At 42.4% G+C, this 15,251-nt stretch overlaps 1 protein-coding gene across 7 annotated transcripts in view; it reads left to right on the top strand.

Moving 5' to 3' along the window:
* The window catches only part of myo6a (myosin VIa), a 177,254-nt gene that overhangs the window by 58,226 nt on the left and 103,777 nt on the right, over positions 1-15,251 (top strand). For all 7 annotated transcript variants that reach the window (XM_079525507.1, XM_079525506.1, XM_079525505.1 and 4 more), the window contains exon 10: positions 5,533-5,613. In XM_079525507.1, the coding sequence (XP_079381633.1) occupies positions 5,533-5,613 (81 nt within the window). The remainder of the gene's footprint in view (positions 1-5,532; positions 5,614-15,251) is intronic.

The raw sequence follows: 15,251 nt of genomic DNA, 5'->3' as shown, positions 1-15,251 counted from the left end.
GTGTCTCACTCACGAGTACTTATTTTATTGTGAATCTGTCAATGCCGAACCGAGGCTACCCACGTTCTCCACCAAATGTGGCAACCCAGGGGAGAATAGGCAAGATTCACAATAAAATAAGAGGCTCAGAGTCAGAATCAACATAAAGTGTCTTTTATTAACTTGTTAGGGAAGGGGAAAACGGGGCAAAACATCAACTCAGGGTTCCTCCTGTCTGGGGCTTGGGCTTTTAGTCCTGTGGGCAAAGCAGAGAGAGAGCTAGTGACTATCCTGTATTCAGGGGTGGAGAGTGCTGTAGGCTCTCCCTTGTGGAGTTCAGTCGGCTTATGAAATGTCCATCATACCAGCCTCCTCATGAACAGAGTGATTCCTGCTTCCTCACTCCTCCATTAGTCCAAACTGACTCACCAGGCAGCTTGGGCGTCGGCTATTTAAAAGCTTCTGTTGATTGCCTTACTGGCTGCAGGTGCGTCCATGTCCAGGCTCCCATTGGCTGCAATACCTGTACAGGGTAATATACTCCCTCTATTACCTCCCCCAGCCTCCTTATGTGGGGAATAGGCCTGGCTCTTTCCCCTGGTTTGCCACAGTACCTATCTCACTCGTACCACTCATATACTTCTGTCTTTGTTGTGGTCATTTCTATGGGCCACGTCATATAACTCCAGATGTTTAGACACTGCTAATATGAGCTTGTCTCCAATTGTGCTGTTATAAATAACAATGATGGCGCCCATCTTAAAACACTCTTTAAACTTTTTACAGCCCTTTGTGACCACTGGTTGTGCGTTGGAAATTCAAATGAACAGATCCAATTGTGTTCACTTCAGGCCTTGACCATCAGATGGCATCGCTGAGCCACAGTTGGATGGTCTTTGGCACTAAAACATGATTTTATCATTTTGGCCTCTTTAGGTGTTGTTGATTTGATGTATTTGATTTGCACAACATACCTGTGTATATAGTACAACATACCTGTGTATATAGTACAACATACCTGTATATAGTACAACATACCTGTGTATATAGTACAATATACCTCTATATAGTACAACATACCTGTGTATATAGTACAACATACCTGTATATAGTACAACATACCTGTGTATATAGTACAATATACCTGTATATAGTACAATATACCTGTATATAGCACAACATACCTGTATATAGTACAACATACCTGTATATAGCACAACATACCTGTATATAGCACAACATACCTGTATATAGTACAATATACCTGTATATAGTACAACATACCTGTATATAGTACAACATACCTGTATATAGCACAACATACCTGTATATAGCACAACATACCTGTATATAGCACAACATACCTGTATATAGCACAACATACCTGTATATAGTACAATATACCTGTATATAGCACAACATACCTGTATATAGCACAACATACCTGTATATAGTACAATATACCTGTATATAGCACAACATACCTGTATATAGTACAATATACCTGTATATAGCACAACATACCTGTATATAGTACAATATACCTGTATATAGCACAACATACCTGTATATAGTACAACATACCTGTATATAGCACAACATACCTGTATATAGCACAACATACCTGTATATAGTACAATATACCTGTATATAGTACAATATACCTGTATATAGTACAACATACCTGTATATAGTACAACATACCTGTATATAGTACAACATACCTGTATATAGTACAACATACCTGTATATAGTACAATATACCTGTATATAGTACAACATAACCTGTATATAGTACAACATACCGGCGTTGTGTGCTTGTAGATCTGCTATTTTCACACACAAAAAAACAGACACGGTTCTGCCTCTAAAATGACACCGATGCGTTCCCAGGTTGAAAGGTACAACAACGTTGTAGGCCTTCGCCTCGCAGCTAGAAGGTCCCCAGTTCGATTCCCGCTGGGGACACTGTGAGCGTGTTCTCCTCTGCGTCATCAGTGCCCATACCTTAGGTGGGGTTGACGAAAGGGCCTTTCTGTGTGGAGTTTGCATGTTCTCCCCGCCGTATCCCCTAGGGTAGGTACCCTCACAAAAAACATGCAGTAATCCTGGTCTCTGTACTGCCTACCTCTAGTCAGCCAAGGGCGCCTTATGGAGGGGAAAGGAACTGGTTGGAATAACGTGTTCCTTCCACGCGCTACGTCCAACCGGGGAAACTCCTCCTTGCAGCTGGGTAAAAAAACGGATTACAAAATCGTGGAATAAAAAAAATGAAAAAGAAATAAAAAATAATAATAAACGGCTTAACCCCTCTCTCATTTTGTAAACATTATTTTGAAGGTTTTCCCATTTTATTTATACAGTGGTGAAAGATGGGAAGGGATAGCCTGGCTAATAAGCCAGACTCAAATCACACTGTCGTGTGGTATTTGAGTCTGGAGATGCTGTGTATGGATCTTGTTTCCCGGGGGGTGGGTTCAAACATTTTGTCTTTGACGCAATTGGTTAGAGCTACTGTCAGTCAAAGGTCTCAAGCATTGAACGTCACTGTACCAAAGCCCGCCCATATTGCATACCGTGTCCCGATTGGCCACACCAGTTCTCTGGTGTAGGAAATGGGCGTACAATTGAGCCTCTCCAGACCGTAATTCGCCGGCAGGCAATTTTTTTTGCCAACGGCTGATTCGGTCTGGCTTATTAGGGAAGGCTTGAGGGAGGCATGTAAGCATGTAAGCATGTAAGCTACAAGCCGAGAGCAACGTGAACAGTAATGGAGATAGTAATATTGGATGATACAGAGATAATGATTTTGACATTTACAACTGAATCCTCAATTAAACCGGGACTGTTGACCTTTTCGCGCCTTTTCAGTGCCTGCCAGCGTTGCCCCATAGGCCTATATTGTTTTCACTGAATTAAGAAGACGGTCCGTTTCGAGTGCATGCTCAAGGGGCACATTTGACGTTTATGGACAATTGGAATAAACCAAATGCCGCAATTTGAAAAAACATTGAGAACCCCTGCCCTAGGGAAGGTACCCGCACAACGAAATGCAGTAATCCTGTGTGTGTGTGTGTGTGTGTGTGTGTGTGTGTGTGTGTGTGTGTGTGTGTGTGTGTGTGTGTGTGTGTGTGTGTGTGTGCGTGTGCGTGCGCGCATCACTCCACCATATTCTCCCACGCTGCCCTTGATCAGTCACGATTCGCCACAGCAATTAACTTACATTTACATATTGACTTCATTGCCATAATGAATCTCCAATCGGGTCAGGCCACGTCTTAATAACATAATTATTTCATGTCGTATTGGTTTTATTTTTTTTATCGTTTTAATTACTACTCGGCCAGCTTGCGATGGCAACTGATAGTCGGAAGGTTGATATCTCCTTCTTTAGTGACTCGTTCTAAAATACAAAGTATTAAATCTGTAATAGTTTGGTCAACCAAGCATTTGAAAGTTTAGAATTTGTCTAAAAAGCGGCAATCCGTAACGTTGTTTACGTTTATGTCTTACCCGGGATCCCAACACGGGTCTCCACACGAGCTAGAATTGATCCAGCAGCTGTGTGCTTCGGGCACACAGCTAAGTAAATCAATACATCAAAAATAATAAATCAGGCATTATGACATAATGACACCATCATGGCCCGCCACAATACAATTTTAGTCGACTAAATCAATGGTAGATTTAGTTGACTAAATTCTTTAGTCAACTAAATGGGATTTCATTCAATATACTTTGTCTATGTCTTCATGTGTCACTTTCTTTTTTCTGAATGTTGAGGTCTCATTTTGTGAGCGTGACATGCCGTGACAGGCTCAACAACGATGATGGGCAGGGAGGGATGTTGAGGTATCATAGTGTGTGCGTGACAGGCTCAACAACGATGATGGGCAGGGAGGGATGTTGAGGTCTCATAGTGTGTGCGTGACAGGCTCAACAGCGGTGATGGGCAGGGAGGGATGTTGAGGTATCATAGTGTGTGCGTGACAGGCTCAACAGCGGTGATGGGCAGGGAGGGATGTTGAGGTATCATAGTGTGTGCGTGACAGGCTCAACAGCGGTGATGGGCAGGGAGGGATGTTGAGGTCTCATAGTGTGTGGGTGATGGGCAGGGAGGGATGTTGAGGTATCATAGTGTGTGCGTGACAGGCTCAACAGCGGTGATGGGCAGGGAGGGATGTTGAGGTATCATATTGTGTGCGTGACAGGCTCAACAGCGGTGATGGGCAGGGATGTTGCAATAACATCGTCGTGACGGAATCGTTTTGGTCCGAAGTAGCCTCGAGGCGGAAACCGCAGACATGTCTGGTCTGTGGAGTGACGTGTCCTCATCATCTACGAGGGCATCGGACATGACGCAAGCCCTACAACAAGCTAATGTGTCCCAATTCCCAAATGTCAAATGTTTCCTCGAATTTCAAAACGGAACTCGTAAGCCGCTCCCCGTTGTGGCTTGTGCGCCAGCAAAGTATGACTATGAACCGTCAAGTATGATTTCAGGATTGTGGCGACCTTAACTTGGTGTGAATTACTCTTTAGATCCATTGGAGCTTTCATCGTAATGAAAGTCTTTGTTCACTGTATCATATTGTGTGCGTGACAGGCTCAACAGCGGTGATGGGCACGGATGTTGCAAGTGGTTGCAATAAAATCGTCGTGACGGAATCGTTTTGGTCCGAAGTAGCCTCGAGGCGGAAACCGCAGACATGTCTGGTCTGTGGAGTGACGTGTCCTCATCATCTACGAGGGCATCGGACATGACGCAAGCCCTACAACAAGCTAATGTGTCCCAAATGTCAAATGTTTCCTCGAATTTCAAAACGGAACTCGTAAGCCGCTCCCCGTTGTGGCTTGTGCGCCAGCAAAGTATGACTGAACCTTCAAGTATGATTTCAGGATTGTGGCGACCTTAACTTGGTGTGAATTACTCTTTAGATCCATTGGAGCTTTCATCGTAATGAAAGTCTTTGTTCACGTACGGTACGCGTCTGTCGAGCTTAACCTCGCTTTTCTATAGCCAGGATAATCTCCGGCTTACAGACCCAATGTTGGTGTGTTTATTGCTTTATTTCTGCCTCTCAGCCTTCCTTCCCTCATTCCCACCTGAGGCACGCTCCTTGCATAGCTTATCGTCAGGCCGAATCTCGCGTGACCGCAAACCACCGGCGAGTCTTTCGGGGACCGATCCCAGAACCTATTAAACTCAGACTCGAAAAACTGGCTTTTATGTAAATGTGAGTTAATTGCTGTGGCGAATCGTGACTGATCAAGGGCAGCTTGGGAAGAATATGGTGGAGGAGTGATGTGTTTTCTTTCTATGCACGCACGCACGCACGCACGCACGCACGCACGCACGCACGCACGCACGCACGCACGCACGCACGCACACACGCACACACACAGGATCACAAAATGGAGTTCCTCTGACTGCTAAGTGTATTGCATTCATTGATGTTACTGTCGTGTTCCCTCTCTCTCTCTCTCTCTCTCTCTCTCTCTCTCTCTCTCTCTTTCTCGCTCTCTCTCTCTCTCTTTCTTTCTCCACTGCAGTACTTGAACAGAGGATGCACAAGGTTCTTTGCCAACAAGGACACAGACAAACAAATCCTGCAGAATCGCAAGAGTTCTGAGGTAGGTACAGTGCACACGTCTTATTCACTCTAGCATCTCTAAAAGACAAGTTCTAAATCAGTGGAATCAGTAGAGGTTTGGGCTGCTACGCGGCCCTCAGGCCAATCCGGCCGATATGCCCATATGTGGACATCTCTGTATCTGTCAGCCCTTGTCCCTTGTATGCCTACACACAAGCCAAGTGTCGTCATGATGACGTTTATGATGACGTCCTCCGGTTACATTCAGGACTAGGCCAGATCACAGCCCATATGGGGATGATCTTTATGTAATTTGCAGCACGTCTTCACCAGTTGAAATAATATAGCTTATTCTGGGCCAGATCTGACTAGTTATGATGTGACTTAAGTTGATCTGGCCTCGATCGGACTCTCTCTGATTCCTCCAGGGATGTCGGTCTTAGTGGGCAGATTTTATGTTGGTTGAAATCAGGTGATATTCTGACTACATCTGGCCCCAATCTAGACATCACTAATTCGTCCAGGTCCTGGCCGTGCTTGCTGGCTAAAGTGAAGCACATGGGTGCGCTACAAGGTGCAGGATTTAATCGGATTGCTCCAGCAATATTTGCGTTGGGATCCAAATCCTGATGCAGGGCTCTAGTAAAAAGTAACTAGTATACAGTAGCATAGCATATAGGCTGAATACACCATTATATGATTAAAATTAAACTGTTTTTATTATCACTGATTGATGTGTGTGTGTGTGGGTGGGTGGGTGTGTGACTGTGTGTATGTGTGTGTCTGCACAACTGCACATGCGTAAGCCTCCCTGCAATTCTCTTCAAAATCCATTCAATTTTTAATCAAAAATGTGATTCGATGCCATTAACACCACCGTGATAAATACTAACTATAATGAATATGAACACTATTGCTGCAAGTAAATCTCACATAATATATCACGAGTGTTATTAAAGGTCTGTCCAAGACAAACCTATTCATGTCCAGGCATCAACTAACACCACAGACAGACAGACAGACAGACAGACAGACAGACAGACAGACAGACAGCGCAGTGGGTATTTTAATTAGGCAGTGCGCGGTGGAGCACCACATCAATGAGAATACTTCTTTGGCTTCATGAACTGAGCTCTGCTCGTGCCTCCATTGCGTCTTTGATTAATTATGCAGAAGCCTTCCATTATAGTGGCTGTGCACAGCATTCCCCATCTGTGTCCGGCTAATTAATTAATTTTTTAAGTAAGGGGCAGGGCACCGGTTCCCCCTCTTAGATAGTAAATTACATTATTTTGATGGTAATTTTTCTCTGAACGTGCTCATGCATCTGTGCTGGGTGACATTACTTCAAATCAATATCCGTGTGATATTGATTTGAAGCCTAGCTTATGATTAATGAATTATTATTTTTTATAACAGTGAGAATAGCCAATCTAAACACGCTGACAAGACGCTCACACATGCGTTGTGAATTTATAGTGTTTCTGATTAAGTGTTTAATCAGACTTGAATTGTTGTATATAAGATATATATATATATGTCGTATATAATATATATATATATATATATATATATATATATATATATATATATATATATAAAACCTGCTTCTCAATTATTCGAACCAGCATGAGCCAGATTAAAGGGCTATTCACACTGAGCACCATATCACCATTGTATTTTTTATAGTTGGTGTGAACTCTGCCATCCACTTGACTTAGAACCATTTTTAAAACTATATTTGTTAGTTATTTTGCTTAGTGTGAATAGCCCTTAAGCTTAGAGTATATATTAATAGAGACGTCACCGGATTACATTAATTTTAATTTTACATTAATTTGCTCAAAAGCGCATGAGGCGATTTCACTCCTCTTTCCGGGTAGGAACAGTGCATTCTGGGATGGATTGGGCCAAATCGTGAACGCGCTGGCCGTTGACTATCATTGCATGCGTTCACGTATGAAACAGCGTTCACGTGTAATTGCCCCAATAACATGAACGTGCGCAATTGCCCATTTGCAGACGTGGCCATGTTTCCATCAGAGTTTGGAAGCACTCGTTTTTAGTAAACCAATGTCCTGCTGCCTCTTGCATTATGTGCTAATTCAAAACAGGTGGCAGTTGAGTGATATCTAACGAGCACTTCCAAACTACAGCACTTAGAAAATGAATCCCCTGCAAGGACACAAAGTAGCTCATAACATGTATACAGTGGATTTTTATGAAACAAACACTTTGAGGATAGAAAGAGAATAATTCAAGCTTTCCGTACAGCTGCAATGTTGGTGAGTTACAATAAGATATGACTTTTCTGTTTGGATGAATGGGCTGCCATTGGAAGTTGCACCTAGGTAGCACCTTGCCATTAACTTATATGGTAAGATGGCCGCGGTCTGCATATGGAGAATGAAAGTCAACGGCCCAGTGCTGGCTCGAGCTGCAATACCAAATTCGGCCACTATGTCTATTTCACCTCAGGGTTTCCTCTCAGTGACGTATCTATTATATTTATACTCTAAGCCTTTAAGTCGATCATTGTTTGTAAATATGGGTTTGGATATATTTTCTCTCAATGTAGTGTGTGTGTGTGTGTGTGTGTGTGTGTGTGTGTGTGTGTGTGTGTGTGTGTGTGTGTGTGTGTGTGTGTGTGTGTGTGTGTGTGTGTGTGTGTGTGTGTGTGTGTGTGTGTGTGTGTGGTGCAGGACAGGTGTATATATATTTGATTCATCGAAAAAGTAATCAATTGAATAATCACAAAGAAGATGATGGATAGTTGCAGCGCTAGTTCACACTAGCTATTAGTTGCAGAGTTGACACTGCTCATTTTGCTCAACACGCTTGTTAAAGTCATCCAGCATTGCATAGGTTTGTGGGAGCTATGAGTGAGACAAGTGTATAGGAAAATATAAAGGTGTGGATTAATAATAAGCTACTTAGATGATCTGGGCAAGACTTTGTTTTTCTAGGATCAATTCGATCGAAAAATAAGTCGTGCACATCCACAAGACCTCTTGAAGGCAATAGTCTGACCCCAAAGTGAACTGATATGAAAGCAATAGAAGTAGAACAGAACACCGTGCTGTAGCTCCCATTTATTTGTTAACTCTGTAGAGAGTCTGAAGAAGAGCATGGGCCCGTAACTTACAGTAACTAATAAAGTTATGCAAAAGGAGCTATAGCTCTTCTTCTATGTCTTTGAATAATTTGTTTTCCCCCATTACAAGCAAGAGTTGTGTGGCATTGTAGCTTTATTTACTGTTTGTATCTTCATGATGCTTTGATCGTTCTCAAAAAGTAGACTAATAGCCGAGAGAGTAATTGAGAGTTGCGGCCCTAAAGGATCAATATCACATTGACTTGAAGCATTCTGTGAGTGTTTGAATTGCCCACCGTGGGATATACAATCTGTAACGGTTTGTATTAGAGCGTAGTTCTGGGGTGCCAGCCAGGCAGTTGTATCCTGACAAAAGGTTCAATTAGGGTAACCGTTTCATAAGGCTGTGCAGCTAATGTGGTCCGCACCACACTACACACCCTGCAAAGTCACTTGTAACACACAATAACGCACAGACACCGTAGATGGCAGTTAATAAGTTGTATATATTGAAATCAACGCACATAGGCTCAGTTCAGTTCACATACAGTTCCAGTTTTATATCCAGCCCTTGCACAGTGATGTTTATTGTACCCTGCACGGTACGCGGTAGTTCGTAAACCCAACCCCTCAGCTGTTCTGTCGTTACTCACTCACGGACGGGATGTACCAGTGTTGATTAAATCCCCACGGTTCCAAGGGGTCCCCCTACGATCTAAATGATCCCCGGGGAGTTCTCCTACGTGTGATCCTCTCCAAACGGTAACGCTCCGTGCGAACAACGAAATGATAAACATAAAGGGTAAACAAAACGTACGAGTCCAAACAAACACCTCCAGCCTCCGCCGCTGTCACAGCACTTCCTCCTCCAGCAGACAGGTGCGTGACGTCATGACATTCATAAAAGGAACGTATGTCAGTGAACTGAACGTGCGGCACCAATGGGCGTGCGTGGCGACGCACAGCTAATCGCCACAAATCGGAAGAAAACATTATTTCTGAATTATAGATGAAATAGGTATGGAACAGTATTGATTCATGTAATTGTTGCCTCATATAATAGCCAAAGATATAATGTATGTATGTCTCTTCACTTTGCCTCATCTTGTATCACACAGGACAATAAGGTGACTTGGTTTTTAATAAAGGACGCCCCGTTGATTTTGAAATAGATTTGAGATGTTTGATCGCTGGGTTTGTGAGTGTATACCTTACTTAGTGCATGGTGTGCAGTGTTTCTTCATTTGCCTCTTTCTCTGTTGCCTCTTGCCTTGTTCTGTACACTTCCATCGCTCTTTTATACAGTATGCACTTCTTTGCTGTATCTCTGAATGTCACAGGTCACATGGTATACATCTGGTTTATCTTAAATTAGGTTTTTCGCAAAACATTTAAAAGCTCCATCGAAGTGATTAAAACTGAGTGAGAATTAATGAAAAGCTCATGGATGATTTCAAAACCAATTACAAAAATGTCCAAGTAAGTTAAATCAAAGTGGTTTTAGAGATTTTTTGCTTTTGGAACCATTTACCCTTTCTCACAAAATACTGCGGAAAGAGACTGAGTCTGCTGTGATCAGGTCTCACGTTTCATATGTCATATCATTTGTTTTTGTCTCATCAAAATGACTGTTACAATAGTAAAATAATGTAATTAGATTTAATTTAAATACCATATTTGTATTTAAGTAAAATAACTTAATTTTGTAACACTGGCTATGCATCCATTATCCACATTATAAACATACTTATGCAGCATTATAATGTACATGACCCTGTATAATCATATTTATAAGAGCTCATAAAAAATCATAATGATTTATTATCATAACCATAAAACATTATGATGTAAAAAAACTTTCCCTTCCTGAAGCATAACTTTTTTTTCCATAATCATCCAACCTAAACAAATCAGACGTTTAGCATTTTACATATTTTGTGTAAACATTCAGAACAATGAACAGGACAATTATTAAACAAGCAACCTAATTTTCTGTTTCCCCGGCCTAGCTCACACAATAAACAATGTCTGTCTGCCTCTGGAGTGTCAGTAAACCTGCTGCTATCTTTTTCCTTATTAGTTTATACAGTCCCATTGAGCCCCCGTTCAGGGTAGCAATTCAAAAGTTACAATTGGCTATTAGCAAAACTTTTAGGCTTATATAAAACGGAATGCATAGCGTTTGCCAAAGTCCTGTATGGAGGAGCTAATGTTCCTGAACGCCGCATACTGTAGAGAGCTTTGACTTGTGTTAAATTATTATACTGATTATAATGAGCTGCTACACTGTGGCTACTCTCTTTATGAGGCAATAAGTTCACAATGTTTGTTCAGCGGAACGTTCTATGTACTTCTAAGAGAAACGTTTGTTATGCTCCTAATTTCCCTGAATATCAAAAAGGTTTAAAAAAAAGAATGAATATAAATTACAGCCCACACAACCCACTTTTGGCTGAGGAGAAGCGACCGGATGAGAAACTGAGAACGTTTCCTTGTATCTCCATATTTTAATGTTGTTTCTTTTAGCGGTGCCTCCGCTCCATTACGCAGCTATGCGTGTCCCTATGCGTGTCCCTACAGTATGTGTACGTGTCTGTCCGAGCACGGACAGCTGCAACACCTAATGTGGCCAGTAGAGTACAGCACAGAGTAAAGTGGCAAAGAGTACACTACAGTACAAGCCCTGCATGGCGCGTTCCTGGGGGTCTGGATGTTCCGGGGACCCCCCGGGACCCCCAGACGGTAACTCTCGAAGATGTTTTCTAAAAATAATCAAAGTACAGTAGAGAGCACATTACACTACAATACAATATACAGAGCACAGTACAGTACATTAACTATACATAAATGTATGGTTCCACCGCTCAGTTCACACAGGTGAGATTTTTGTTGAGTGGTACAACCACTCCTATAGACAGTACAGTACAGTACAGTACAGTATAGTACAGTACCACTCACGTCAGATGGGTCTGATTTTTGAGTAGTGCAACCACCTCTATAGACGGCTATGTGTGTCCCTGTGTCCGTGCACGGGAATAGCATATTGTCACCACCAAGTGTCACTGTTGTGCAGCCTAACACATAGACAGAGGTCAGGGAGGAGAGCTTGTACAGTACAGTACAGCACAGTACAGTACAGTACAGTACAGTACAGTACAGTACAGTACAGTACAGTACAGTACAGTACAGTACAGTACAGTACAGTACAGTACAGTACAGTACAGAACCACTCACTTCAGACAAGTCTGATCTTTGAGTGGTGCAACCACTCCTATAGACAGCTATAGGAGTGTCCCTGGGTCCCTGGGTCTGCCCCTGACTGTGTGGCTGGGTCTGTCCGAGCACAAAAATAGTGTTATAGCGTTTGTTCACCACCAAGTGTCACTGTTACACACACACACGCACACAGGCCAGGGATGAGGGCTAGTACAGTACAGCACCACTCACTTCAGACAAGTCTGATTTTTAATTAATGCCCTGCTTCGTTATAGAAAAGTGTTGCTCGATCAAGCTTGTAGATCTGCCATTTTCAGTATTTTGGAAATGTTTCTAAAATTAATAGTGGTCCACTCTGCCTTTGGGTTACATATTTACTCATTTACTTTGTTCAGGGGGAAAAAAACTATTCCATTTGGAGACAAAAATAATAACACAGTGGAAAAAAAACAACGCAGATACAGGCTTTTCCATGGAAAAATAAAACGGGACGCGGATGAGGATATGATGTTGCTATTGCGTCATGTCCTGTTTCCTGTGGGACTGCGACTCCGGTGCTTTTACACTAGATGGTGCTGTTTCCCTGTAGTAAAATAATGATAATCTATTGGAACGCATGCAGGTTTCCTCAAAAAAAGCGACTGTGTAAATAAAAGGTCCCGTCCCGACGGTGTCTATATCAGACGTACAGCAGTGTTGGCAGACATGCTCCTCTGCTCTCCTCACAACACCCTGTACACTGGGCTTTGTTTCTATACCCCATTGAGACCCGAGGATGACCCCTCCTACAAATGGCTTCCAAATCCAACAGTTTTCTGAAAAAAAAAAAAATCGTATGTTTGTGGTCCTCACATTTTTTCATGTCAAGGATCCCCAGGAATTATATGTATTTGGCCGCCAACTCCTCCCATCTCAAAACATTTTGTTCCAGGGACCCCCTGATGCAAAGTTAGAATTAAAGTTAGTTAGTTAAAATTTGAGTTAAAAATGTTCGCTTTAAAACTATACCGTCACACACACCGCCTGTGAATGCCGCACGTCAAAACAGCCGCCTCCGTTATTTTCAATGAACCTATCCCACACCGGCGGCGTCAGACGCACGCTGGCGCGCGTTCATGCCTCGCCTGACGCTCCGATACGCCGCTGTTCTATTTTCCAGGCGTTGCCGCACGGCCTCCATCCGGGAATCCGTGGGCGTGGCTGGCCAGCCGCGCGGTAGCGTGCTGCGTCCTGTGGGTGTTGCTGTGCGGCTATGATGTGAATATGAATACTGTGCCGCGTCGCTGCTCACCCGCTTCACAGACGGTGTGTGTTGGGCTTAACTGTGTCCCTGGGGACGAGCACAGAGCATTGCTGGCTTTTCATTCAAGCATTGTCTAATTGCAGACTTAATTTAGACCTGGGACACTAGGTACTGTAAACTCTACTTAAATACCCGCTAGAATAGGGAACTATAGCAACAGTTGTATGTCCCCAGGGCTGGCAGTGTGCGAATTGCTGCTTCTAAAGAGAGACCCTGTACGAAAAGTACTGATAGTACTGATATATATATATATATATACTGATATATATATATATATTAGGCCTGTCAGTCGATTAAAATATTTAATCGCGATTAATCGCATGATTGCCCATAGTTAATCGCCGATTAATCGCAAATTAATCGCATATTTTGTATCCATTCTAAATATACCTTAAATCAGTGGTTTTCAAGATTTTTCATATCAAGGTCCATTATGTATTCTGCATTTGAGCCACAGACCACCATTTGATGACATTTAGCCTTCCATTTGGTTACCAACTCTCCATCATTTAGCTGGGGACCACCTGGAACCCCCTCAGGGACCACTGGTTCAATCAGAACCACTGCTTTTCAAGTTTTAAATACTCTTATCAACATGGGAGAATGCTTGCTTTATTGCAAATGCCATGGAAGAGGGAAACAAAATCATAAACTCAACTCAACACAGTCTCACACACACACACACACACACACACACCCAGGCGAGAGCTCTCTCTCCTGTAAGCACGCACGCACAGTCAGGCTGTCAACATTAGCTTTAGCATTAGCATGGTCTGTGTAGCATCACGCTATCACAACTGACTATGTTTGTCAACCAAAACTGCCAGAGTTTTGCTTTTGCCCAATGCCCAATTCAAAGAGCTTCTGATCTAACACGTTGTGGAGCAAATTAATTAATAACAAGCCCAACGAACGCGACGACTCGAGTGCTCACAGCTCAACTGCCCAGCCCACACTGGTAGGCTACACTCTGCGCACCGGTCCTGCACAGGCTGACGGACGAGTCACTGGGAGAGAGAGTGGGGAGAGAGGCGGGGCTCACTGACTGCCTGCATTCACATGAATGCGTCTCTCAACTATTCTGTCAAACTTCACCGTGCGTTAATCGCGCGTTAATTAAATTAACGCCGTTAAAATGACTTTGAGTTAACGCACGATTAACGCGTTAACTTTGACAGCCTTAATATATATATATATATATATATATATATATATATATATATATATATATATATAAGATATTCATGCTAAGGAAAGGTTCCATATTTACATTTGACATTTGCACATACATTAATATATTAATATTATATATTTATTGTGTATATAGATTTCCGAGGCAGTTACACTATTTATGAGGCTGCTACTTTGAACAAAGGATTATCGCTGTTCATTTCTGCCACTAGACACCACTCACACTAGCGGTGTACTGTAAGGTGCAGTGGAGTTGGCTGATGAGACCCTATAAGGGTCCATTTGGTTACATTTGTACACTATATCTATATTAACACTACATATAGTATCAAATCAAACTATCTATATAATGTAGCACATTTAAAACAACATAAGCTGACCAAAGTGCTGTATAGGGTTGAGACAAACGGAGCATCAACAGCACCCATCGGCGCACAGGCAAATAAGGGCATCATTAAAAGTATCAAAAGTGCAATTAAAAGCCAAGGAGAATATGTGGGTTTTTCGTAATCCATGATAGGATAATATAAATTTTGCTTTGTAGAATCCAATCCGATCATTATTGTAAAAAAACAAACAGATGTTAGCTGAGTTTGCTGTTTCATTTATTAATAAAGGACATAACCAGTTTGACTATGATTATGAAGCTCGTTTTGGTACATTAATATTTAATTTATTTAAAATCATGAAACTGGGACATTCTTCGTGTGTGAGAGGGAGTGTGAGTCTGTGTGTTGCGCCGTGCATGTGTGTGTTTTGCTCTCTTGAATTTCAAGATTTGATTTGCTGTGCTTTCTCTCGTGTTATGAATGTTGTGTGTGTGCGCGAGTGCCTGCGACGTGCGTGTGTGGCTGTGCGTCAGCGAGCAAGCGTG

The sequence above is a fragment of the Electrona antarctica genome (genome assembly GCF_951216825.1).
Source record: "Electrona antarctica genome assembly, chromosome: 17".
Classification (NCBI taxonomy): domain Eukaryota; kingdom Metazoa; phylum Chordata; class Actinopteri; order Myctophiformes; family Myctophidae; genus Electrona; species Electrona antarctica.
The sequence above is the reverse complement of the archived record's forward strand: the minus strand, read 5'-3'. Positions and strand labels throughout refer to the sequence as shown.